Genomic DNA, 26,401 nt, shown 5'->3' with positions numbered 1-26,401 from the left:
TCAACCACACCAGACCCAAACCCAGACCCTCTCCACAGATAAATTACAGACACCATCCAGTAACCAAACCATAGTGGCAACTCCGGATGCTGCACCCCCCTACAATCCCTACACAGATCTGGCTGGCACAGGGCACAAAACCACAGCTCGCCCCTATACACGAAGCCAAGCCAAAGCACAACTAAATGCAGTACAGCCATCTTCCCAGAAAAACTCTTCACAAATTCAAGAGGTCAAGACACGAAGGCTTTAGCAACTAATCCACACCTAATGACCCACCTAAGTGGTACTCAGAATATCACTCAAGAAATCACTCAAGATATCCCTCAAGTAATTAAGGAACAAAAGAAGAAAAGAACACTAGCCTGGGAACTTCCCCTCTGCCCAGAACTTTTGAGGCAATACACCACACCCCTCTACAGTATTTATAGGAACTCAAACACTGAGATCCCGCTCTGTTCCAGTAACAAGAAGCCGAAAGCACCAGCCTGAAGATGACGAGTGAGACCTCGTCGAAACGTCGCCTAGACACCCCAACTTTTACACGGGAAGACACCCGAGGACACCAAAACCTGCATTCCTGTACCCGTGAAAATCTACGAAAACATATATATATATATATATATATATATATATGCTTTCGTAGATTTTCACGGGTACAGGAATGCAGGTTTTGGTGTCTTCGGGTGTCTTCCCGTGTAAGAGTTGGGGTGTCTAGGCGACGTTTCGACGAGGTCTCACTCGTCATCTTCAGGCTGGTGCTTTCGGCTTCTTGTTACTGGAACAGAGCAGGATCTCAGTGTTTGAGTTCCTATAAATACTGTTGAGGGGGTGTGGTGTATAGCTCAAACACTGAGATCCTGCTCTGTTCCAGTAACAAGAAGCCGAAAGCACCAGCCTGAAGATGACGAGTGAGACCTCGTCGAAACGTCGCCTAGACACCCCAACTCTTACACGGGAAGACACCCGAAGACACCAAAACCTGCATTCCTGTACCCGTGAAAATCTACGAAAGCATATATATATATATATATATATATATATATATATATATATATATATATCAGAGGTGGCGCCTTATCTAGGGTATTGTGTAAAGCATGGGTGGGGATACTTTGGCCCTGTGGCCCTTTACATGCTGTGGGACTCTGACTCTCATCAGCCCGAGCCAGCAATGCCAGTGGTCAGGAATGATGGTAGATCTGGTCCAATAACTTCTGGGGGACCACAGTTTTCCCTATATCCTGGTATATATTCTGGTTTCCTGTTTTCAAAAAAGGACATCATAGCCAGGGGAGGCCCATGAATAAATTGTGCATGTGTTAAATTATCACTTAAGATGCATAGGCTGACTCTCACAGGCAGAGGTGTCCTAAAAGTAAAGGGTGTGTTCGTTTTTTGGTTTTAAAAGTGACAAAAATGGGGAGGAGATCCAGGACCCAGTGTCCCCCAAACCCAGGCCCATCCCTTAACAGCATTCCTAATCAGAGTCCATTCTTAAAAAAGAAGAAGAAGCATATTGTAGAGCTGGCAAAGGTGCAGAAACGCGTAATCGACATGATCAGTGAGCTGGGGCAACATCCTATGAAGAAAGATGACAACACTGAGAGCTTTTTAGTTGCACATGACAGCCATTTATAACATGGTACTGCACATAGTGTAGAGAAAACGGATACGGTTCTTTTTCTCAGTCTCCCACAATGCCAGACCCTGGGGTTGTACAATGAAGCTGAGCACTGGGAGATTCAAGACGGTGTCTTCACACCATGCATAGTTAAACTGTGTATTTTTCTGACATATGATGTAGTAATGGCCACCAACCGGGATGGCTTTGAAAGAGGATTAGAGAAATTAGTGGAGGATAAGGCTATGAATGGCATTTTACCTACAGGATCGGTAATAGCATGTATCTGAATATCAGTTGTTGAAAGAGGGCTATTGGGCTCAGATCCTTTTTGCAGGCTTCCTATAAGCATCTGGTTGGCTGCTATGGGAACAGAACGCTGATCTACTCTAGACCTTTGGTCTGGTCCAGCACAGGGACCTTTTATGTTCTTAAATAAAAGGTACATAAATCTTGACCCAGTTCTGATATGATGACTACCGAACAGGTCATACTTGAATGACCCCTGTTTGTTGTTGTTGTACGATATAATTTCACACACCCTCTTTTCTCTGGTTAGATATTCATAGTTCGGAAAGATGAGAACCTGAAAAATCTGCTTCTCTCAGTTCATTTTCCAGCCCTGGTGGAGGCTTCTGACATTTCAGAATACAGGATTAAAGAAGAAAAATCATGTAAGTTTATTCCTGAGTTTTGAAACTTATCTCTCCACCAAACTATTTTGCACCCTGTCCACAATATACCTGCACCTAGATCTTTTTCAAGGCAAATGTGTGTGTCTCTTCATTATGATCTTCATTAAGATTCAGGACAGACAAAAGAAAGTGCTTCTTCACAAAGTGCATAGGTGAACTATGGAATGCACTCCCACAAAAAGTAGGGATGGCCACCAACTTGGATGGCTTTAAAGTAGGGATTAGACAGATTTGCTAGACATAAGGCTCTCCGTGGCTACTAACCCTGATGGTTATGTTCTACCATCACTGTCCAGAGGCAGCATGATTATGGATACAAATTGCTGGAAACCACAGATGTCCAGCTGCTGCTTTGAATGCCTCCAGCCAAGGAGAGCCCAAGCCTTAGTAAAGAGTTTCCCTGTGGTTTTTCCATTCTCTTACCATTGTCTCATAAACACATTTCATATCAGTGTCTTCTCAAAACACTGGTTATCTTCACCAAACATGTTATGGCTCCACCGCCTGCTGGGCTTCCTGTTGATGACCTCCTTGGCCTTGCATTAAATACAAGTGTTCCTCCCCATCCTTTTTATCTACCCAGTTGCCAAGATTCCACACTGGCCGTTTCCTTTGCCTCAGTGAGAGTCCCTTTGAGCCACAAACAGCTTTTCTGACTGCTTATGCACTGGGCGTTCAAGTTGGAATTATCATTTTGCAAGGCGGCCATATGATGATGTCATCCATTCTTGTTCCTTCACAGTGCTTTTTTTTTTGGTATTTCTTTTCTTACTGCAGAAAGCTGAAGGGCCCCCTCAAACTGTTGCTGCTGCTGCTGCTGCTGTTAGCAGGTCTAGTCTGCAACATGCCAGTAATACTACATTAGTGGTGGACAGCAAGTGACCCTCTGGAGGTTTTTGGACTCCAATTCCCATCAGCCCGTGTCAGCATGGCCAGTAATCAAGTCTGATGGGAATTGGAGTCCAACAGCCTCTGGAGGGGCACAGGTTTCCTCTTCCTGTATCTTCTTGGCATTCACACAAATTGGATGGCCTTCCTGTCTTCCTTGTCCTCAAGTATCTAGTTTGTGGAGTTATACTGCCCTTGCAGAGTCTAGTTTACCTATCATGGCTAATGTAATGACCTACCCTCAGTGATTTTGTCTGATCCTTTTCCACAGCTGTAGAAGATAATGGCCATCACTATGTCTTGAGGTCATGAATTCCACATTGCAATTGCTTTGTTGGGTCAGACAAATGTCCCAAATAAAATGTTAATGAAAGAGCCAAAGTTTGAATCAGGGACGGTGAGGAAAGGAGCACATCTGGTGTGGGCTGCTTCCATGTGACGCCACAGCCCGGCCAACAAGACATTCCAGACAGGAGTTGGGGTGCATGAGGCCCACACCATTAAGTACACCACAGCTGCTGGATAACACACAACATCTGGAAGCTTTAAAGGCATATCTCATCGGGGAGGATATGGAGGAGAGGGATGGCAGACAAGGATGGAAGGAGAGCGAGGAAAGTGCAAGGACGGACTTTACTAAAGGAGGAGGAGGAGGGGAGGAAGGGAACAAAAGAAGGATGTTGCCCTACCTCGATGATGGCTGAGGAACTAGGGTGGGAAGAGAAAAGGGGAAGAAAGAGGAAAGGGTCTAAGGCTGTTGGCCCAGTGTTGAACCAAGAGAAGAGAAAGGAAGAGGAGGAAGGATAGAACATGTGGAAACTGTATATTTACAAATAGTGATGCTTAAATGAAGCAGGCATCTCTGAAGATAAGTGACCACCTGGAGCTCCAAGGATCCTTGTAACCTTAGACAGGGCATCCTTGATAAACTGTATAAAACTACACCAGCTGGATGATCTGCTTGCTTATATGGGGAGAAGGCATTTTACTTATGTGATTTTTGAAGTGGGATGTGTGCCCCTCCTTAATTACACTACTGGCAGTTTTCCAACGTAGACCTTCTAGTTACATAAGCCACCACCGCATGCCGGCCTTCACAGTTCCTGCTGATAAGGTTATTAAGTGAATTCAGATGCTAATGGCTACCCTGGAGTACCACAGCCTTCAAAATACAATGCCCTGTGCTCCAAGCAGCCTGGCACACAATGGCCCTCTTGCTGATGAAATTTCTCCAGCAGAATGTTCTCAGAAACTCCATTCACAGGGGTAATGAGTTGTGCCAAAGAGAGGTCAAACGCTTTAAACACATATATACTTTTCACAGTAGTTAACCATCTGAACTTCACAGCCTCCCGCATCCTCTCCCTGAAAAATAAAATAAAATAAAATGAGAGTTACGTTTTACCCTGATGCCCCCTGGAGAGCTTGAGCTCATTTTCTGATAAGCAGCATTGCAAGCTGGTGGCGTTTGCCTCGCTGCTGCTGCTGCTTTTGGAAAGGTTAAAAAGAAGCAGCAAGCAACCAGCGTGCATACATTTCTTTGAGTATCTGGCACTGCAAACTGCTCAAGCCGCAGAAGTGCTAGGGGAATATTCATGGGCTTTATGGCATATCATGATTCAGAGAGTGTTAAATTAGCTTGAACAATTGAGGAGCTATGAAACTATCTCGAGTGGCATCCATGCATTATTCATAGGGAAGCTAATGAGGGAATTGAAGGGGATAACTAGGCAGAGGTAGGCAAAAGGCGGCTTTATTCTTTTGACTGGAGAGACCATTTTGCTCCGGCTTAATTCTGCATCAGTTTGGAAACTCTCGGGAGTTCGGTGTTGTTTGTGGCGGGCGTCATTTAGCCCACAGATACTGTGCGCTTTGAAATCTTCCGTTCCATGGCAAAAGATTTAATGAAATGTTGCATAAACTAATTGCAACACAATGCCAGTAATAGAATTGCCCCTTGGGGTTGTTTGTTACATGTGTATTCCGTGCTTCCCTCCTGCTGCTTCTCCAAAGAGCTCTGCACCATTCGTACATACTGTACAGTGGTACCTTGGGTTACATACGCTTCAGATTACATACGCTTCAGGTTACAGACTCCGCCAACCCAGAAATAGTACCACGGGTTAAGAACTTTGCTTCAGGATGAGAACAGAAATCGCGCGGCGGCAGTGGGAGGCCCCATTAGCTAAAGTGGTACCTCAGGTTAAGAACAGTTCCAGGTTAAGAACGGACCTCTGGAATGAATTAAGTACTTAACCCGAGGTACCACTGTATTTATTTGCCATGTTTTATGTACAGTGGTACCTCGGGTTAAGAACTTAATTTGTTCCGGAGGTCTGTTCTTAACCTGAAACTGTTCTTAACCTGAAGCACCACTTTAGCTAATGGGGCCTCCTGCTGCCGCTGCGCTGCCGGGGCACGATTTCTGTTTTCATCCTGAAGCAAAGTTCCTAACCCGAGGTACTATTTCTGGGTTAGCGGAGTCTGTAACCTGAAGCGTATGTAACCTAAAGTGTCTGTAACCCAAGGTACCACTGTACCTTCTTTCTGCTGATGAGCTCAAGGCACTTCACAGTTAAAATAATGGATTATAATTGATGACATATGTGCTATCCCGAGACATCGCCTCCTGCAAGTCAAAGCTCAAGGTACATAGTACCAAAGGCTAGCCAAGGCAGGAAACTCCACACGTGCCCCTCTCTGGAAGCAAAAACACAGCAATAATTAAATAATGTAACAATTTGCTACCTTTTCACGGCACCCCAAGCCAGCTGCCTGTAAACAGCAGCCTCAGCCAACCAGTGATAGGGCCTGTCTAAAGGAGAAGAAGCAAATTTGGTTGCCTTGGCTACAGATGAGGCATTATTCTTATTTTTTGTGCGGGGGCTGTTCTGTACCACAGTATTAATTTTATTATCACTGTCAAACTGTTAATTACTGGATTCTATGCATTTTAATGACCTGGTCTTTCACGTAGTGTATCGGAAACCGCTTTGTATTCAGTATATAACGAAAAGCGGTATACAAATAAACAAAGAAATGTAGAAATAAAATTTCCAGGAGGGCAGGCACCAAATAGCAACTGGTCCTAGCCAGACTAATGGAGGAAGCTTTGCTGCCTGTAACCATTCCCCTTCACTGCAACTGGGTGAAATGGGTGTAGATGGAGACAGTTGTGGAAGCCCAGAGCTAAATGGTACTGGATCCTGTGCAGATTGATGCCTCACCCCCCCCCCCGATCATCGACTTGGCCAACCTGCCTCTTCCTTTGATTCAGCTAGATGGAAAGGTTGCTGAACCAGTGTGGTGTAGTGGTTAAGAGCGGTAGTCTTGCAATCTGGGGAACCCAGTTCGCGTCTCTGCTCCTCCACATGCAGCTGCTGGGTGACCTTGGGCTGGTCACACTTCTCTGAAGTCTCTCAGCCCCACTCACCTCACAGAGTATTTGTTGTGGGGGAGGAAGGGAAAGGAGAACGTTGGCCGCTTTGAGACTCCTTTGGGTAGTGATAAAGCGGGATATCAAATCCAAACTCTTCTTCTTCTTCTGAAGGAGGCAGTTTTGGTAAAGGAGGAATCAAATGCCTTTGGTCCCAGCTAGACTAAATGAATGGTTGCAGAGCTAGTTCCAAAGTAGTGTGCTGTCGACATCAATGCTACCTTCTGACCAGTGACAGCAAAGAGTTAAGTAGCATGGAGAAGTGGCAGGAAGACAACATTTGATTTCCAAATTCAATCCCATTCAGTGTACGGAAGATGTCACCACAGACATGCAGGACGATCCTTGGAGCCTCTGGGATGTTACATTCCGGTCATGGTGACTCATTCTAATTTGAGCTCAAGTATCTCTGTCCGTTCTCCATATTTAGTAACTTTGACCGCAGCACACCAGAGCAAACTCAGGGTCGTGCCTCTGATTTCCTTCCTCATTCAGGGTAAGTTGCCCATCTTGTTGTATCTACTTGTGAATTATCTGTATAACTTTTTTGGAAAAGAAGAGAAATTCTCTCTCATATATTTTTTTTCTAAGGATACAATAACATTGGTAGTGCCTGCATGCCAGGGCAATCTGATAGACTTCCTGCAGTTTAAATCATTATTTTTTAAAAAAAGTAACTTTGCTTTAGCAAAGTTAATTGGCTTCAGACTAACTGTACACATGGATTAAACATGGAGAGCAAAGGATTTAGCTGAGCTAAAGCATGATTCCTTCCATTGACCTTGGGATTCTCAAACAAATGTCATTATTAAGGTCAGAACTATTCACTAGTGTAAACAAAGGGGAGAGCGAAGTTTTATAGCCAGGAAATGTGCCTGTTCAGACTGAAGCAGCTTTCAAAAGAAGCATTCCTGATAATGGTTTGTAGTGGCACAGACTCAAAGCAGTGCTAGTAAAGGTAAAGGGACCCCTGACCATTAGGTCCAGTTGTGACCGACTCTGGGGTTGTGGCACTCATCTTGCTTTATTGGCCGAGGGAGCCGGCGTACAGCTTCCGGGTCATGTGGTCAGCATGACTAAGCCGCTTCTGGCAAACCAGAGCAGCGCACGGAAATGCCGTTTACCTTCCCGCCAGAGTGGTACCTATTTATCTACTTGCACTTTGATGTGTTTTTGAACTGCTAGGTTGGCAGGAGCAGGGACCGAGCAACGGGAGCTCACCCCGTCGCGGGGATTCCAACCGCCGACCTTCTGATCAGCAAGTCCTAGGCTCTGTGGTTTAACCCACAGCGCCACCCGCGTCCCCAAAGCAGTGCTAGTGGGGGCCAAATCCTGTATTACAGGCTGGATGGAGTGCTGGACTGCAACTTTGGGTATCTGGGTATCCTCACACCAATTTAACGGACACTATTTCTCTGCCTTAGGGTTGCTGGGCATGGGGGAAGTCCTGCCATGAAGCATGGTGAAGGGATTGGGGCAGCTGAAGCCTGGGACTCCATGGTGCATGGGCCACCCCCACCCCCTGAGATGGCCACCAGCATTACTTCAGTTGTGAAGCACACAATTACCATTTCTCTCCCCCACAGCCATGGCACGCTTACAAACATGTGGGGAACCTTTTTCAGTCCAAGGGGCACATCTCCTCTGGGCAAACTTCTGCAGGTCACATGCCAGTGTTGGGCAGGGTCAGAAGAACAATGAATTTAAATGTTGCCAGGGCCGGCTCACCCATGAGGCTGGGTGAGGCAGCTTCCTCAGGTGGGGGGAAGCTCAAGAACAGGCCCTTCTGCAGGTGTCCTGCCTTCGCTACAAGAGAAGCAGCGCAGGCAGAAGCACCAAGGAGATCTTGCCAAAAATCTAATGAAACTTTGTCAAAATCCCTTGAGATCCCATGAGATCTCGTGAGATTTCAGCAAGGACTCACAATATCTCACCAGAACCCACGGTCAACATCACCGCTTTGCAGGTGCTGCGGCACATCCCAGATAAGAGAGGCTTCAGTGGGGCAGGGCAACACATTCCCATTTTGCCTCAGGCAGTGAAACAGGGTGTACCGCCCCTGAATGTTACCTTTGTGCAGTATGCTGCTTTCAGCACACACTTGACACCCCTCTCTATCCTCCATCCAGGCAAGCAAGAGTCATTATTTGAGCTGAAGGATAACTAGCCAGGCAAAAAATTATCAAGGGTGGGTGTGGGGGGGTGCCATTTGGACTCTTTGTCAGGTAACAAGAAGTTTGGGGGCAGCCCTGGTTGTGAGGATCCACCTGGGGGAGAGACTGTCCTCTATCAGTTTGTCTCCAACTAGTAGTGAAGTCTACATATTTTGCTCTTGAGGGTAGGGCAGGGCCAGCCCAGTAAATTTTGTTGTCTGAAACAAAGAACAGGATTGCACAACCTGCAAAGGAATGGGGCTTTCTACCACTTTGCGTTTGGTTTATGTCGTTGCAAACACCAAGTTGTAAGATGGTTGCTTTTTGTTCAAATGAATGCACAGGGGACTATTTCGCTTTCAAAGTGGTTTGCGAGGGGTGGGTGTCAAAAGTTTAAGGGGAAGTGTTGCTCAGGCAGTTTTGTAAGGCAGGGGTGGTGATTCATGGCTGCTTGCACGTCCCCAAGAAAGAGGACTCAAGATTTGTACAAGCTATAAACTGAGAAATGCAGTGCATCTCATCAGAGTCAACAAGACTGTGATCAGGGGACCCATGTGCCTGTTCAACCTGATGTTTAAGCGCTTTCTGTTGATGGGCAACTTCAAGGCCTCTGCTTTCCTTTTTCGTCATTCTGCAAGCTGTGCTTGGATCAGACGGCTCTTCAGATAGAGATCCTCTTCAAACAGGGGCCTGTTCCCTGCAAAATAGGACATATCGCTACCCTACATTTGGCTAGTTATGGACTAATCTGTCCATTTTGGTTTCTCTCGGATTTTCATTTTTTCCTATCGTAAGTTCAGTTCCCCACATTTCTGCATCAGTTCGCTATTTTATTTAAAGTCCTCATGAAAATTAATCAGCATTTTAGTGTTACTATGGGACGGACAAATCTCCCTTTCAGTTTCTTGAATTTTCTCATTTTCCCAGTTCTCCACATTTCCACATCAGTTTGTGCTTTTTTAAAAACTTCATGAAGATTCATTAGCATTTTAGTTTCAATTTCCCTTAATCTACACATTTTTCTACGCAGTTATGCATGATGTACACGTTTTGCAATTTCCCATAATAAACCCAGTTTTGTACACTTTTTTAAAAAAAAGTCTGCATGCCGCATCATCATATGATTAAGACAAGTGTGAATTTCAAAGGGAGGAATCCAGTGTAGCACTAACTCCCGCATTGTGTCTGTTTCTGCTTACACAACTAAATCCCCACCCCACCTTGCACCCATCTCTAAATCTGTTCTGAGGTTTACCCCAACCCTCTGAAGCAAATTGGGGGAGGGTGTAGGGCTCATAGAGGGATAAGAGAGGGGTAGAAATTCTACTGCACAAAAAGACATCGTTGCGACTTGAACAGCGCCGATAGGTTAGCTGCATTTCGGTTCACACATTGTTTTGGGAAGTGCAGATTAGGTCTATGTGTCACATGGAGCTTTGTCCTCCAACATCTCACTGCTGCCCCCCCCCCCCTGCACACCACATCACCAGATACCTGAGTGGCCCCCCACATTATTTCCATTGGTTGGGTTGGCCTGGTGGGCTGGGGACCACTTTGTATCTTAGGGTAGTTTGCTTTCTGTAAAAATAAGATATATAATCAGAGTATTTCCAGAATCTGAGAAGAGTCAGGGGTTTTTATTCAGAGTATAATAGGGATTTTCCATACTGTCCTGAAAATGTCAGAGTTGATGGGAACTCTGCCCCGGGTTATTTGAAAGAAAAGTTGAAGCAGTTCTTGAGGCAGCCAGAAAACACAAAGCAGTTTTCATTTTAAACTTTAATCGCTTTCTCTAAGGTGAAACTTCCTGAGGAAAGGAAAGAAAATCTCCCTCTTGTAAGTAAGCACAATTTCCTTCTTTCTGTTCTGTTTTCTTTGGAACAAAAGGCCTTGCCTTGCCTTGTGCCCGAGTAGTGTAGGTGTTTCTCAGAATTCACATATTATTGATGAGGAAATATGTGGACACCGAAGCAGTGCTATACCTTTTGGCAGGACCAACTTAACCACCAAAAATAGTGAGCAAGCTTGTGAGTTCTCCAGAATTTTTCTTCAGTTAAGTAGAAGAAAAAAATAGCTGGCAGGCTTACCTGAGAGCAACAGGTGGCAGTGAAAACAGGTGTACCTTGCATCAGCATCTCTCTGGGGAGTTAAAATGGTCACTCCTACCATTGAAAAATTATTTAAATGGGTGGGCAGGTAGAGCTCAGCAGTAGGCAGTACAGTAGTAGAGTGTGCCTTAGGGCAGAAGCAGTTTGACACATGGGGTGCTGCTGCTACACTAGCTTCCTGGCATGTGGGTCACTGTTGCTTACTGGGGGGAAAGGGGTAGGGTGATGCAAATGCAGTGACAGAAGGCCTAGATTGGCTGACTGCCCTGCCACTCAGGGGTGCCAGCTATAGGGGCAGAAGGGGCTTCAGCCCCCCAATATTTGTAGACAGGGGGTTGAGCCCCCAAATATTGAGGGGGCCACCATTCCACACCACCTCCAGCGAGCACTGGCACGCTGGGGGGAGGCGTGGAGAGCGCTTTTCACCCTCCCCGCTCCTCACTGCGATCACTTCCTCAAAGGGACACCAACAAGTCCCAGCAGGCCTGGCCAGACTTGGGGTGTGTGTGAGATGTCATGCATGCATGACAGACCCCCAAATGTTGGGCCCAACTTGGCGCACCTGCTGCCACCTCACCCCTCCTGCTCCTGGTGAGCTATAGGGACCCAGCTAACTGGAAGCTGGCATACAGCTCTGTCCCTGCCAGCAAGCTGCTTCTGCCTGAAGGTGCTGTGTGTTGGTGTCAAAGCTGAGAGATTTTCACCAGTCTCCCACCCCCTCAGCTAACTTGAAGGGCGATAGTGATGCAGCAATAAAACTGCTAGCACATTTGCAAAGCTAAGCAGAGTCTAGTATGGTTTCAAATTGGTTGGGGGACTGCGTGTTGACATTCTTGCATTGCAGAGGATTGAACAAGATGACTGACTCTCGTGGTTCCTTTCCAGCTCTACATTTCTATGATCCTCCCTCCCTCCCTCTTTGCCTCTCTCTCATTGGAACATTCTAGTCCAGGGGTGAAGAACCTTTTTGGCTTGGTGGGCGAGAGCTTTATCTCCCCACATCCCCATAGGCCAACTTTGACAAGTGGGTGTGACTACCCAGGTGCCAATCATTCAATGTCAGGATGATATTAGGTGACTGGTAGGCCACCTGATAGGTGGACAGTCCCCCCTACCTGTCAAAGTTGACTCACAGGCATTCCCCTACCATCTAAGGTTTTACTTCATGCTTTTCTACTTGAGTCTATGAATTGGTTAACCTTTAAGGTGCCTCAAGACTCTTTTACTTGTTCTTGTTGATGTTAACATTTATATAGCCACACATCAGTAATATCTTCTAGATACTTTCCAGCAGACATTTGCAAACTGCACCCCGCCGCCGCCGCCCCGCCCCCGCGCACACATCAGTGAGGTGAACAGGAAACAAAAACTGAACTATGCATGCTAATCACTTTCTACTAATAATTAAGCTGATATCCAGGAAAGAAGTTTTAAAACACACACTCAAAAAGTCCCTACTGTAGTTAGTTAGTTAATCAATACATAATATTTAGAGATGAACATTTTGCTGCTCCTATTGCATATAATACCTTGCCATTGAAGTCATTGTCCAGGACATTAATATTTCTCAGGCTTAAAAAAAGCTTTGAATGGCATTTTTTTTACACATATGAAACTAAAAGCACTTTCTAGCCCCTCTTGTACTATTTGCGCTCATCTGCAAATGTTCTTAATGTCAGGTGGAAAGTGGAAGAGAGCTATTTATAAATCCAATCTGCATTCTAGCCAGTGCCTGATTTTTAGATTTGCATTGCAAAAGCCACTTTGTGTGTGTGAAAACACCCTGGCGGGGCTCTCATGTAGCTGGTGTGAAGACAGTCTGTTTTACTTTTTGTTTTGAAACTTACATTGTGTTCATGAAAGGAAATTTGAATGAACTGACCGTCGCAAGGAAGTTGTAATGTGTTAGAGAGAGTGGAGGGCAGGAGGAGAGGGAGAGAATGAAAGAGAGAGGGGAGCAATGGATGCAACCACTATAATGCTTTGCTTGTTATGAGAGAAAACTGGTGCCCTTGGGCAACCAAAATGATTGAGAGACTGCAGCAAGCCCCTCCACTTTGAGAAAGGTTGACTCAGTTACTGTACCTGATCACCTGTTTATCACCTGTTAGTTCTTTAATTCAGCAGTCATAAAATGCAGAAGTGAACAGGTTAAATTGTTTGCCAGTATGAAGGTGCATTTTGGGGAGAAGCTTCTCCCATTGATTTCTTCCTCTTATTCAGGTGTACTCAGCATAGATCCTTTACCTATAGAAATATGGCAATGCTATGCCTACAGCTTGGCGACTCCGCCAACATCTCCCTTCAGAGAAATTCATGAACAGTACATGAAATATGTTGTGGAAAGCTGGTCTCTTGGTGCTAGGTGGCTTGAGAATTAATTGCATAGCAGGAAGCTACTTCCACAATACCTTTCGTATGTGATACTAGGCTTGTGGAATGGTCCTGACACAATACGAAACCATTTTTAAAATGCTGCCTCTGAACAACTGGGAAAGCAGAACTGAGTTTAGGAGATGAACCAGAGTGAAATATTTCTTTAAATAAACTGTATATCTTTAGTTCCTTCACTGTTCCTTGCTAATTTCGCTGTACCGTATCTTATAAAAATGTATAAAATTTAGATTAACATTTTGCCATGTGAATGAATGTTTTGCAATGCTTCCTAGTTCAAATATGAAACGTTCACGTGCTCATTCCTTGAGGATTCATCAGCTTCCTGATTTATACAGAAAAGTCCCTGATTTTTTCCCTCTCTTGTTTCTCAATCAGTACTGTATTTGGAAGGGTCCTTTCTCGTGTTTGAAGATATCTTCAAACTGATTGCATTCTACTGTGTCAGTAGGTAAGTTGGATTTATGTTATCCGATTATGGTGTCTCTGTTCACATATGGGAATGTTCAATGGGGAGATTCTAGGACAACATAGCCCATCAAATTGGGTGATTGCTTACGCATTGCCAAAAAGAGAGGACAAAAAGGCCAGCAATCAAAAAGGGCACATTTGCATAACATTTGCATCTCTTAACAGGCATCCTTGCTTTTGGCTGTGGGGACATCTTGAAGACGTATTTATCCCAACAGGTCTATGTTTAAAACTTTTTTGAGGAGCCATTCATTTAATGATTCTGCTGAGGTCTAATGGTGTGTGTGTCTATATATCACTGCATACCGCCCTGATACTTTGTGAGAGGTTAGCATATAAATCTTTTATAAATAAATGTGTTTTGAAACTGAACAAAACCAGAAAACTGTCACTGCATATTCACTCCCTTGTGTGCATGAATGTGAGAAGGCAAATTATGAAAAAAAAGCTTCTCATTTGATGTTGTTGTTATTGTTTATATCTGTACACCATGCTGATAGCATGTTTCGGTGAACACAGAGCTGCTGCCACTCTTCTTCATAATGCTAAATAACATAGAATCATAGAATTGTAGAGTTGGAAGGGACCCTGAGGGTCATCTAGTTCAAACCTCTGCAATGAAGGAATCTCAACTAAGTCATGTGATGTCATTGCCTTCTGTTTCCTTGCCGTTGTGCGACTTTGTTGGCTGCTGCTTGCAAGGGGTGGAAAAACTCTGAGCGTAGTGACATCAGTTCCCAAGTCTCTAACTAAACATCAATGGGGAGACATAGTGTGGGCATGAGTTCCTCTTAGTTTGGACAATGTACAATTGCTCAGTGACCAAATTCCAGCAGGGGTATAGGAGGTCCTGATTTTAAAAATATTCAAGGGCATACAGAATGCTTTCAATTGGTGGGGGAGAGGCTGTTTGGCAAATTAATTTTTAACACACACTCAGTAAAAGTGACGTCCAAATTTATGCATGGATTTTCAAAAGAACAAAAGAAAGGAGGTAGGGGAAGGAGCGAGGGAAAATTGAATTCTTCAAATAATTAAGTGTCTTCTGAAATCAAGTATTCTGGCTAGCCTTGGGAATATCTGTGGTAAGTAAAACTGCCTGTCAATGGGAGTTGTTGTTGTTGTCGTCATCTGTTTTTCTCGAATGACAATGGAGTGTGCCTCTGGGGGTGAAGTCAAACTGCTGTGTTAGCAGCACTGAAGGGACCTCACCAAGACACAAGCCTGGGCAGGGTGTATGGAGGTCCTGCGCTGCCCAGATGACAAGGCCTTCCCATTAGCCTTACCGATTGATGTGGTCCAAAGGAAAGCAGAGCCATATGCTTGGCACCAGCTTGGCTGCAGGAGTCGCTGGAAGGAGGTGTACAAGGCACCACCCAACCACCCTAGGGACTCCACCCCGGAATTGTGTAGGGTTTACTCCTTAGCTTTACCTTCTCCTGAAAGTATCCCACAGGGCAGTGGAGGTTAGGATCAGAGTTTTTCTTCTTCTAGATGGGCTACCTTCCCAGGTTGACAAGTCCCATCTGCTCCTATGAGAGTACTTGCTAAAGAAAAGATTGTGTGTTTAATGTTAAGACTAAGGATAGGTGAATATTTCAGTTTTGACTTCTCTCAGTTTATCTTTTTTCCAGTGCTCAGTTCTCCACATTTACACACCAGTTTGCCAGTTTTTTTAAGTCCCTCTGAAACTTCACCAGCATTTTAGTGTGGATTTTTCTCCATGTGTACATTTTTGTATGCCATCTTGCCTAATTCAAACATTTTTGCAATGTAATTTTTCCCTAATACAGTATGGGGGCCTTTTTATTGTTTCTTTCACCAATACAGGCATTTTAATGCACATTTTACTTTAAGGTGTACATTTTGGTATACATTACTTGGCTGGAGAACCGCACTGCAAGAGTTGGAGAAGTGAAATTTTCAAAAGACGTCTGTGTTTGGGTTCGTGAATTAGGAATATTCACCCTTAAATGAATATTGAACTTAGTTTCTCCCTCATCCCTAGTTAAGGCCAACAGTAGCTGAAGGGGAGAGGAAAGGCCATCATGAGTTCATCTCTTAGCCATCCTGGGATCTGTCAAGGCAGGCAGTTTGCTCAGCACTCGTGCCAGTCATGTGAAAGAATGATTTCCTGCGGTGCAGAGAAACTACAAGCCAAGTGAGCTATTTGAAACTCAGCTGTTCCAAGCTGTTTTTAAAAGAATGATAATTGACTTTGGGTTAGCAATAAAAAGAGCCAGACTTCCTCTCCACGCCACCCTCGCCATCTCACAGGACCAGTACTATGAACTCTCCTGTGGGAAGGATCCCAGGAGAGAAATGCAGGTCAGGAAAGGTCACATCAGAGCCTGCTTCAGTTGGATTACCCTCCTGTGCCATTTTGCAACCAACTGAGCTGCAGGAAATATGCTGATGGCTTGTTCTATGTTGATCTGAGTCTCATTCGCACGACACTCTAAGCCAAATAATTGCTCACTGCAAATGTGTGGGCTCCCAGAGAAGAGCTTGCGGCTGTTTCACTCCTCGTAGGAGGTAAAGAAGCTATTGTTTTCCTTTTTGCCCTGTATTTATCGCATGCAGAGCTGTTTCCATTCTGCTGTAGTTCATTTTCCACCCAAAGCTATGGTATTCGACTTGCTGGCGGCTGTGGTAAAAGGACATAACTTCCATAAATTAATTACCGAAGTTACATTGTCATTATGTCATTTCAGTGTCAAGAAAAAACATGGAACGTAATCAATTACATGTTCTCTGGGTTGATTTCCGTTCTGGACATGGGGCACATAGGCAAACAGCAGATTCTGCTCCATTTCTGTTTTCCTTGGTATTCTCTGACATCCCTAACTCCTTCCTGGTTGTTTTGCTGCTGTGCCACACTGAGCTAAGCCAAAGTTTGACCCTAGGTTGTTGCCCAAACCTCGACTTGTAGTCTAGCTCTTTTGGGCAAACCATGAGCTGTAAGCAAGACCCTATGGTTTATGGCTCATGGTTTGCCCAGGAGAGCAGTAACAGGAACCCAGGACTGGCTTATATGTCAAACTGTGGCTGAAGAGCCTTGGGACACAGGTGGACTTTCTCCCCCATCCCTGCTTGAGGGCCACTTCCCACTCTATGATTCAGAATATAAACTTATTGTAAATGCGTTTCCATTGAAATTATTTTGAAGTACTGCTTCTGTCTAGAATAAGAAATGAAATAATGCAGAACTAACCAAGCAGCTTTTATTCCCTACCAAGCCACATGCAACTTTGAATATATTTATTCATTTCTTTTTCACTTCCTAGAGATTTGCTTCCCTCCACGCTAAAGCTGCCACAAGCGATATTGGAAGCCAATAGTGTTACAGATCTAGAAACCATCTCTAGTCTGGAGATAGGTAAGTTGTGTTGGAGACCCCTAGCAACTTCTTACCCCAAACCCTAAATAATGGGTTCATTATCTGGATGTACACCTAAGGCTTCTAGTCCTATGCACAATTCCATCACATGCCAGAATGCTCCCTTGTTTCGCCGAACTCAGCAAGAGGTGGGAGTGTTCCGCAAGGCATTCCTGTTCATCATCCCTGCTCAAGGGCCTTGTATCTCCTCTTCTCCGCCCTTGGTGAGAGAGAGGAGTGCTTTGCAAGGGGGCAGAAGCAATGGGGCTGGTAGGGTGCTGCCTCTTGTATACTTCCCTTGCCTAAGGCAGGTGTTTTGCCCTGCCTCCTCAGTGGGCTGTCTCTGTAGAAGCATAATACCTCCAACAAGGGAGGCCGATCATAGTCATCATGGCTAGTAGCCACTGATAGTCTTATCCTCTGTGAATTTGTCCAGTCCTCTTTTACAGCCATTCAGGTTGGCGGCCATGGGAGTCCCATAGATTCACTATGGTGTGTGTGGAAAAAGTACTTTCTTTTACCTGCCCAGAATCTCCCTGCGCTCATCTTCATTGCATGTCCATGCATTCTAGTCTTTTGTTTTGATCAAGATTGCTGTGATGTGGTTGAGCATAAGATATCAGCTGGAAATACTTGGTTCAAATTTAATCTGAGCCGCATTTTTGCAGATAGACTGGCCACAACATCCTATGAGACTGGCCTGGCCTACAAGATTGTCAGGGTTACTGAATTAACATCCAAAATGACCTTTGAGCACTTGAAATTATTTCTAGGACACATAGAAGTTATACACTGTATTGTGCTCCTTAGGCTCCTTAGTAAAAAAAACCTAATCAATTCAGAGAGGAGGTGATGGCAGGTAGCAAACCAGAGTTTTCTTTTCCAAAAGGAAAGATTTCGTAATCTACAATGCTTATTTCCACTTCCCTCAGAATCATGCCTGTCTTAGGAGGAGGAATTCCCCGTTTCATTCTGACACTTCTGAGATGTATGCACACAGCCCTAGGCACAAATCATATCTCTGCAACAGTATTTGTTTAATGCTGCTTTATATGCAAATGCTCTTGCACGATAATTTCTGGATCTCTACTTCAGGATGGGATTAAGACTTCTTTTGTTTGTCAATCTGTGCCTAGACTTTGGTAGAGGGAACAAAGTCCATCTTTTGTGGGACCCCCAAATATAAAATTACAGACTATTAAAAAAAAAGGAATGATTTAATCCAGACCAGACATAGGTGTTCAGCAGGGTAAAGAGGGAGATTTGCTTACCTGGAGAAGAGGGTACAGCTGGGTTTGGATGGGGTTCCACTTCCCCGCAAGAACCAGGTTTCTGGTTTGGGGGTCCACTTGGACTTGACCCTATCTGAGGGGAGCCTGTGGCTAGAATTGCCCTATATTTGCTAAGATTAGTATGCCAGCTACAACCCTATTTAGAAAGATCAAACCTTGGCTCAGTAATCCATGTTGAGGATAGACTACTGTAATGCACTCTACTTGAGGCTGCCTTGGAAGACAGACCGGGAAACCTTTACTGGTACAGAATGCTGTTCCTCATCTGCCAGTGCACATGACAATTGGAGCACATATACACCAATACTGTTCACTGGCTGCAGGTGCATTTCTGGACCCAATTCAAAGCACTGATTTTGACCTTTAAAGGCTTAAACGGTTTCGGACAATGTTAGCCAAATGGCCACCTACACCAACACAGACCTATTAAGATCTGCCTCTGAGACTCTGCTCATATCCTCATGGCATGCCAAGTTGATTTGGCTGGCACAAGAGATAGGGACTTTTCTGGCATGGCCCCCGGATTCTGGAACTCCCTCCCCACAGAAGTGTGTGTGGCCTCAACATTGCCAGTGTTTAAATGAATCTTTTGACTCACATTCTCTTAAAGGTTTTCTCAGAATTGGTTATTTTAGTATAGACGGTTATGCCCTTAGGGTGGCAATTTATACTGATGTTTGTAAACAGTTTTAAATGGCATAGCTTTTTAAAAGATTGTTAGCACCATTGCCATTTTATGTTAGAATTTATACACCTGCTGTTTTACAGTGTTGTGAGCCACTCTGGGTGGTATATGCATATAGATGGATTTATAAATAAATAAATATCAGCAAATGAAATTCAGAATTAGTAAAAGGCATAACACAGGTTGATTCTGCTATGTAAATAAAACAACTCATTAACAAGTATAATTTGCATCACCTTCCTAGACATCACCACAGCAAAAATTGTCAATGGTTTCCATGTCCATTGTACAGTAAAGGTAAAGGTAAAGGACCCCTGAACGGTTAAGTCCAGTCAAAGGCGACAATAGAGTTGTGGTGCTCATCTCACTTTTGTCTGCAGACAGCTTTCCGGGTCATGTGGCCAGCATGCCTAAACCGCTTCTGGTGCAACAGAACACCATAACGTAAGCCAGAGTGCATGGAAACGCCGTTTACCTTCCCGCCGCAGCGGTACCTATCTATCTACTTGCACTGGCGTGCTTTCGAACTGCTAGGTTGGCAGAAGCTGGGACACAGCAATGGGAGCTCTCTCTGTTGCAGGGATTCAAACCACTGACCTTCTGATCAGCAAGCCCAAGAGGCTCAGTGGTTTAGACCACAGCGCCAACCCCATACTCACCTTTGACTGGACTTAACCGTCCAGAGGTCCTTTACCTTTACCTTTATTATACTATTCAAAATACAGGACTGAATCTAGTAAGTATTTTACACATCTCCCTTTTTAAAGTTTCCATATACAAAAATGGGAACCTTATCCAAGACATTTTCTCTGAAAATAGAACACAAAGTAGAGCATGCAATTTCCATACTTCGTCAAACTACATTTTCTCTAGCCTAAATGTTCTATCAGTTATAGTATACTGAGGAAGACAAAAAACGTATTCAAGGTGACATCTAAATGTTTCTTTTCATCAGCACTCAAAGCATAGTATTTTGTACTTTGGAAAAAGTGGCGCTTTCCCTTCGATAACACAGGGGTTACTGTTTTGCAAAAGGTAACTCACTTGATCAATGGCTATATTTCTTTAGCTGGTACACAAACACACTATGTTACTCGTGTGTGTGTGTGTGTGTGTGTGTGTGTGTGTGTGTTTGCATGCACGCTGCTATGGTTTTATAGGACAAACCCTCCAGCTCTTGTGTACAGCAGAAGCTACCCTTTGAGCTCATTCTTACCCCCCTCTGACCCAAACTACACACAACATTAGACACATGTCTAAGCAAGCATGTTTAATGTAGCTGCTTTTATTGTACAGTAAGATCTGGTTTGGGCCTCTGACCTCAACCATGTTCTCAGTCTGCACAGGGTTTTCTGCTTGGGGAAAAATTCCACCCTATTCCTTGCTGCTATCGGCCACCCCTACCCCTGGGTAATGTTGCAGTGAGCAGCACTTTTGGCGAAACAGCCATTTTCAGGTAATACTATTGATTGTATATGAGGATTCTGCTTGGTTTGACCTTTTTAAAGGCAGCACTGTCTATCCAATACAGAATAATGCATATGTTCAATAAACATTATGCAATACAATTCAGTTAAAGGACTTCAGTCTCTTACTGCCCTGCCCTTGATTATTTTCTTTTAATTCTCATGGTTTTTGGTTGGTTTGTTTTTGCAGGTTTCTGGGACTCCGCTTTAAATCAAAGGCGGGGAGGGCAGTTCCCTCGCTCTGTGAAAGGTCTTGCTTTTGCCACAGCTCAAGCGAAAAAGGAGGGGGAAACTACCCAGTGTTTTGCAAGCAGCACGGACAATTGTTCATGTGAAATTGAGCTGTCAATAGGAAATGACAGGCTGTGGTTTGTAAATCCTATTTTTATAGAGGAGAGAAGCAACCAGTTTCCCCCGGATGTTCTTCTTCCTCCTCCTCCTCCTCCACCACCTCCTCCTCTTCCTCCTTCTCTAGAGACTTGCAGGAAAGATCCTTCTTTTACTAGCGACACCGTGACAAGGCCTCCAAAGAGGTCTCCCAGCCGCCGCCCACCGCCACCACCTCCTCCGCCTCTTCATGCTGTGAAGCAGCCTGAAAAGTCTCCCATGACCACTTCTGAAGAGCTTCGGGATCTGGAGAAAAACAAAAAGGAAATGAAAACTGAAGTTAGCAAAAGCAAAGAAGACGATGGGCAGCTGTCTTTGTCTCTCAGCGATTCTTTTACCACAAAGAAATGCATCCCTCCTTCCATTCCGCCAAGGAGGTGCATATCCGAGAGATATTCTGGAAAGGGCTGCTTTGAAAAATCTGAGAAATGTCCAGCAGCAGGTGGAGAACTGGTGGGGAAACGGAGCAGTGGGAATGAAGGTTGCATTTCATGTGCTGCTGAGCCTCCAGAGGTGTTTGAAGAGGTTTCGGAGAAAGATCCAGCATCACGTCAAGGGAGGGAGCCCAACAGCGAGGCCAAGAACCAGCTGGTGGGTGAGCTGCAGAAGAAGCCCTCAGAGAAGTCGGCAGGGCCTCCTATCCCACCCCCAAGAAAGAAAAGGATCTCACGACAGGAGTCATCCGCCAGCTCTTGCCATTCAAAACCAGTATGTGCTGAAGAGTCAGAATTGCCGGTTCCAAAAGGAAAGGGAAAGCCAGTAAAAAAAAGTTGCTCCAATGCAAAAAGGGAATCAAAATTTGCCCGTCAGCCTCTTAGCTTCTCAGATCTTGAAAGTTCTCATGACTCACTGGACAGCCCAGTAAGCAACGTGGGGGCTCAGGCACCAGCCTCTGAGCCAGACTCCTATTCCACCAGCAGCACTGAGGATGAGCTAGAGCTGGTGACCAGCCCGTCGGTGAAGAAGACCCGTTCCATGATATTAGGCAGGGCCAAGAACCGCCTGTCCATGGTCAGCCTGAGCAATGTCTTCACTGCTTTCCTGTCCGCTGACCGAAAGCTCCAGAAGAAGATTGTGGAGCTGGCCCAGGACAAAGACTCTTACTTTGGCCGCTTGGTGCAGGACTATAAAGTATACAGCCTGGAGATGATGGCGAGGCAGAGCTCCAGCACTGAGATGCTGCAAGAGATCCGCTTAATGATGACCCAGCTGAAGAGCTACTTAGTACAAAGCAGGGAGATAAAAACCTTTATGGACCAGGCTGTTCACACGGATGAGCAACTAGGTAAGAGCTTCCGTTTTCTATTCTTCTTCTGAGTGCATGGCTTCCTCGAGAGGCAAATCAAGGTGAAAACATGATGCATCAAAATAACACATTATCAGGAGAACTAACACAATAAAATAGTTGTATTTGTCAGCCATTGGCATTTGCTGGACCACAGACATCTATGGTTATTTACAGGTTTATTTACTCTTTTTTTCCACATCTATGACATTTTTAAAATATAATGGAGTCTAGATGCAGAAACACCACCAAAGAGCAGGTTACCAAAGCACTGACAGAGCTCTCAGGCTTTTTATTTAGTGATTATGTTTGTAACCCACCCTTCTTCCCACATTCAGACTGGAATGCTTGAGGCTATCCCATTTTATCACTTATCCCCAGGCCATAGAATAAGCTTCAGTGCTTAAAACACCATCCATTGCATCACAACACTAGAAACTCTATCCCAGCCTTCCTGAACCTGGTACCTTCCAGCTGCTTTGGACTACAACTCCCATCATCCCCAGCTAGCACTGCCATCCAAAACAACTGGAGGGCACCTTCACCATCACCTGCAACATTTCTGTGCCGGACGTGTGTGAAGCTCCTTTCTACATATTCAGCAAAGAAATCAAGCTGGGTCGTGGCAGAGTCAAGGATTGCTCTATCCCCTTTTGCTTCAGTCAGACTGAACAGGCAAAGGCACCAGAGTGGACCGATGCTGCAGGCCAGATGAAATTTGGCCATGCGTATGTTCTGGCCACAGCCCAGCCTTAGAGTCAACAGGTTGAGTTGGATCTCTGGTGGAAGGAGAAACTTAATTCACGGCCCTCATATAGGAGCTCTTCTGCAGGATAGCTTAGCCAGTAAAGCGAGACTTAATGTCAGGGTCATGGATTGAAGTCCCACTTTGGGCAAAAATATTCCTGCATTGCAGGGGGTTGGACTAGATGACCCTCGCGGTCCCTTCCAAGTCTATGATTCTAGGTGTATTTCATGGGTTTCAGAGCTTACTCCTGTGGTCCTGTTCTTCCAGCTATCACAGATACCCTGGCCAGAATCCAACACAGAGTTGAGTGTGCTTGGGTTATAGGCCCTGCAGAGGTGACAACAGGACAGGCGTGATGCAATTTGCTGTGCTTTTGCAAGTTTGATGGAAAGGCGTTTCTTTGGGTGTTTTTGTTCACTTGCTGGATGTTAAGCAAGAGTTGGGCAATAGCCTCAGAAGGCCATGAACAAGAGTGACACGAACTAAAGAATATGCAGTTTCATGCTGCTGGATGTAATCAGTTCCAGCATTGCAGAGAATTGCATTCAGCAGAGCTGTAGAAGTCAAAACAACCACCATCTAGCCTTAGACGGAAATGAAATTTTCAAAAAGTTGCTGCAACTTTCATCAATCCTGGTAGGCCAACTTTCTACACGTTGTCAACACTTCTTCCTGGATGTCCTCTCCCCTTTCCAGCTGAACACAGCAAAATTGTGCCTGTCATTTTATTTAAATTCACATTGAGAAATTCCATTTCTTTTATCCTGAGCATGCCAAATTGGGATTATCTTCTGCCTCACTTTCCCCTTCACATCCAGACCCAGTTCCACAGTGTGATTTTTCTTCCCTAACATTTCCAAAATCCATTCTCCCCTCAGCACCTATTGCTAAAAATCCTTTATCCATGCTGTGAACATATTTCATCCAAATAACAGAAATTCACTCCTCAATAGCCTAGTTCCTTCTCCTCCTCCTCCTTCCCTTTTCCCAGCAGTTCACTTTGCTAGATTCATCTTTGCCTTTGGTCATACATTATGGGTAAAACTTGTTGAAGACATTCATGGATTTTTCCTGTTTCTGTTCCTGTTCCTGTTGTTGTTTGCATGCCATATTGGCTTCTAAGTGATTTACAAGCATATAATCAATTACAAAATTCTTACATAATTAAAATACACAGTACAACAATTCCATCAAAACATTAAAATAGCCATATTTAAAATATACAATAAAACAAACCTGTCAAAAAGCATAACAATTACACAGTTTAAAAAGCAATTAAAACAGTTGGATCAAGACGTTCGCGTGGACGTTTGCCTAAACAGGTGTGTTTTCAAGGATCGACGGAATGCCAATACGGAGGAAGCCTCTGGTTTTTCTGCAGGAAAAGCATTCCACAACACTGGTGCCACTAATGAAAAAGTCCGCTTCCATGTTCCCAGTCTGGGGGCCGGATTCCATTTGGATGCTGTTCAAAATGGCAGTGGTTTGTTGGGTCAAAACCAAGAGACATTATTATAATTATTTAATTTATTGTCTACCCTTCACCCTAAGGCCCCAGGGTGGGCTACAATTAAAAAACAACAATATAAAAACTTACAGTTAAAAAATAGCAGTTGCTTCTGTTATGTTAGGCCTAGCCAGAGATCTCTATGAACTGGCTAGACTAGACCCCAAAACCATATTTTTATTTGTTAAATATGTATGCTGCCTTTCCAATAAATGGTGGTCTAAGTAGCAAGTGTATTGAGGCTTATGAGGGTCAAGGCTAGAGCTTCCAAATTTCCAGGGCAAAAGGATGGTCATATTCTTAAGTAAGGAAGCACTTTAGTCAACAACAACAACAATAGTTACAATGTGCTAATTTTATTTTAACACAGAGTTTCTAGGCTCCAGAGATCATTACCTGCCGTCACCAAAACGAAATCTCTCAAATTTGACTATAAATTCCAGAAGGAATTTTCATCAATATGCACAGGGGCAGGGGAAAAGTGATTAAGAACTACTAAGGTTAAATATTTTTGTCAATATTTTCATACCTTTTGGTAGTATGACTGGACAGGTAGAACAAAATACATACTGAGGGTAAGTTGCATGAATGTCTATCCAGGCTGGCTTTAAGATGCTGATTTCTCACATATTCCTTTTCTATCTTATGTTTCCCCACTCCGCTTCCCAACTCCAGAGGTGATTGTCGAGTCAGCTTTGCACAAGTGCGTCTTGAAGCCTTTAAAAGACGCCATCAATACCTATCTAAGGGAAATCCACAGCAAAGATGGATCCTTCAAGCTCCTGAAAGAAAACCAGCAAGTCATACAAAACACGACGACCACTGACTTGGGAGTCACCACCAGTGTGCCTGAATCCACATTGCTGGAGAAAATACTGCACAAATTCACAACCATGCACAAGGCCTACTCTCCAGAGAAAAAGATTAGCATCCTACTGAAGTCCTGCAAACTCATCTACGACTCTATGACTCAGGGAAACCAAGGTACTGTACAACCCTCCTAAAGCTCCTTCTCTTGCTATAGACAGGGGCGCCGACTTATAAAAAATATTGGGGGGGGGGCCATACCGGGGTCCATACTGGCGGCAGGATGGCAGTGGTGCTTTTGCATGCAAGAACCGGCCTGCCCTCCCCAGGCTTCGCGCCGGGAGGCGGCCACCCCCTCCTACCAACGTCACCTTAGCCGAACCCAGAAAAAAAGCCCCGCTCCGGCGGCGGGAACTCCCGTCCCCTCCATTCTCCCCTCACCCCGGTCCCTCGCCGGCGACGAATACGCCGTTCCTCGGCCCCGCGGCTCCATTCCTTTCTAAAGTCCTGCCGCTGGGGGTCTTCCTCTGACTGACCGACCTGCCCGCCCCTTCTCAGGAGCTCCCGGTCACTTTGGGAGGCGCGCACCAGAGTCCCCTGCGCAGTTTTTGGCAAGGTGCCTAATAATTCTCTTAAATTATTGGGGGGGCAGAGCCCCCCCAAACGAATTTTTGAGGGGGCTCAGGCCCCCTCAGGCCCCATGGAGTCGGCGCCTATGGCTATAGATATATATATTCTGAATTACAGAAAATCCGACTAGATGTAAAATGACAAATTCGAAGCACATTTTACCCACCCCAGCTCCCAAGAATTCTGAGCAGTGTAGTTTGCCCCTCACAAAGCTACAGTTCCCAGCAACAAACGCAGGGCCCTGAATTTTTTGAAGGGGGAAATGTGCTTCAAATTTACTTTCAAGGTATAATGTGTGCACACAGTATGACAACTAGTTCTGAACTGTATTGCTAAGCATGTCATAGCTTGTTTGAAGCCACTGCTAAAGTTTCTGGCAGTGTTTGTTAATGGAGACCAAAGCACAAAAGAGATATTTGGTCAGGCCCAGGAAATAGTTTCATTCA

General features: G+C 44.7%; 2 protein-coding genes across 5 annotated transcripts in view; both read left to right on the top strand.

Moving 5' to 3' along the window:
- RIN3 (Ras and Rab interactor 3) overlaps positions 1-26,401 on the top strand; it is a 70,731-nt gene that overhangs the window by 25,870 nt on the left and 18,460 nt on the right. For 2 of the 4 annotated variants that reach the window (XM_083501503.1, XM_083501504.1), the window contains exons 3-7: positions 2,184-2,298; positions 13,677-13,749; positions 17,057-17,148; positions 20,782-22,263; positions 25,194-25,502. In XM_083501503.1, the coding sequence (XP_083357629.1) occupies positions 2,184-2,298; positions 13,677-13,749; positions 17,057-17,148; positions 20,782-22,263; positions 25,194-25,502 (2,071 nt within the window). Of the gene's footprint in view, positions 1-2,183; positions 2,299-7,010; positions 7,140-13,676; positions 13,750-17,056; positions 17,149-20,781; positions 22,264-25,193; positions 25,503-26,401 lie in introns of those variants that run through there. The other 2 variants (XM_083501505.1, XM_083501506.1) reach the window with 1 other exon arrangement.
- LOC310706715 (endogenous retrovirus group 3 member 1 Env polyprotein-like) overlaps positions 6,505-26,401 on the top strand; it is an 874,531-nt gene continuing 854,634 nt past the window's right edge. The window contains exon 1 of the mRNA XM_083502983.1: positions 6,505-6,657. The gene's annotated coding sequence lies outside the window, so the exon portion shown is untranslated. The remainder of the gene's footprint in view (positions 6,658-26,401) is intronic.

Source organism: Podarcis liolepis, assembly GCF_965112155.1.
Source record: "Podarcis liolepis genome assembly, chromosome: 1".
Taxonomy (NCBI): domain Eukaryota; kingdom Metazoa; phylum Chordata; class Lepidosauria; order Squamata; family Lacertidae; genus Podarcis; species Podarcis liolepis.
The sequence above is the reverse complement of the archived record's forward strand: the minus strand, read 5'-3'. Positions and strand labels throughout refer to the sequence as shown.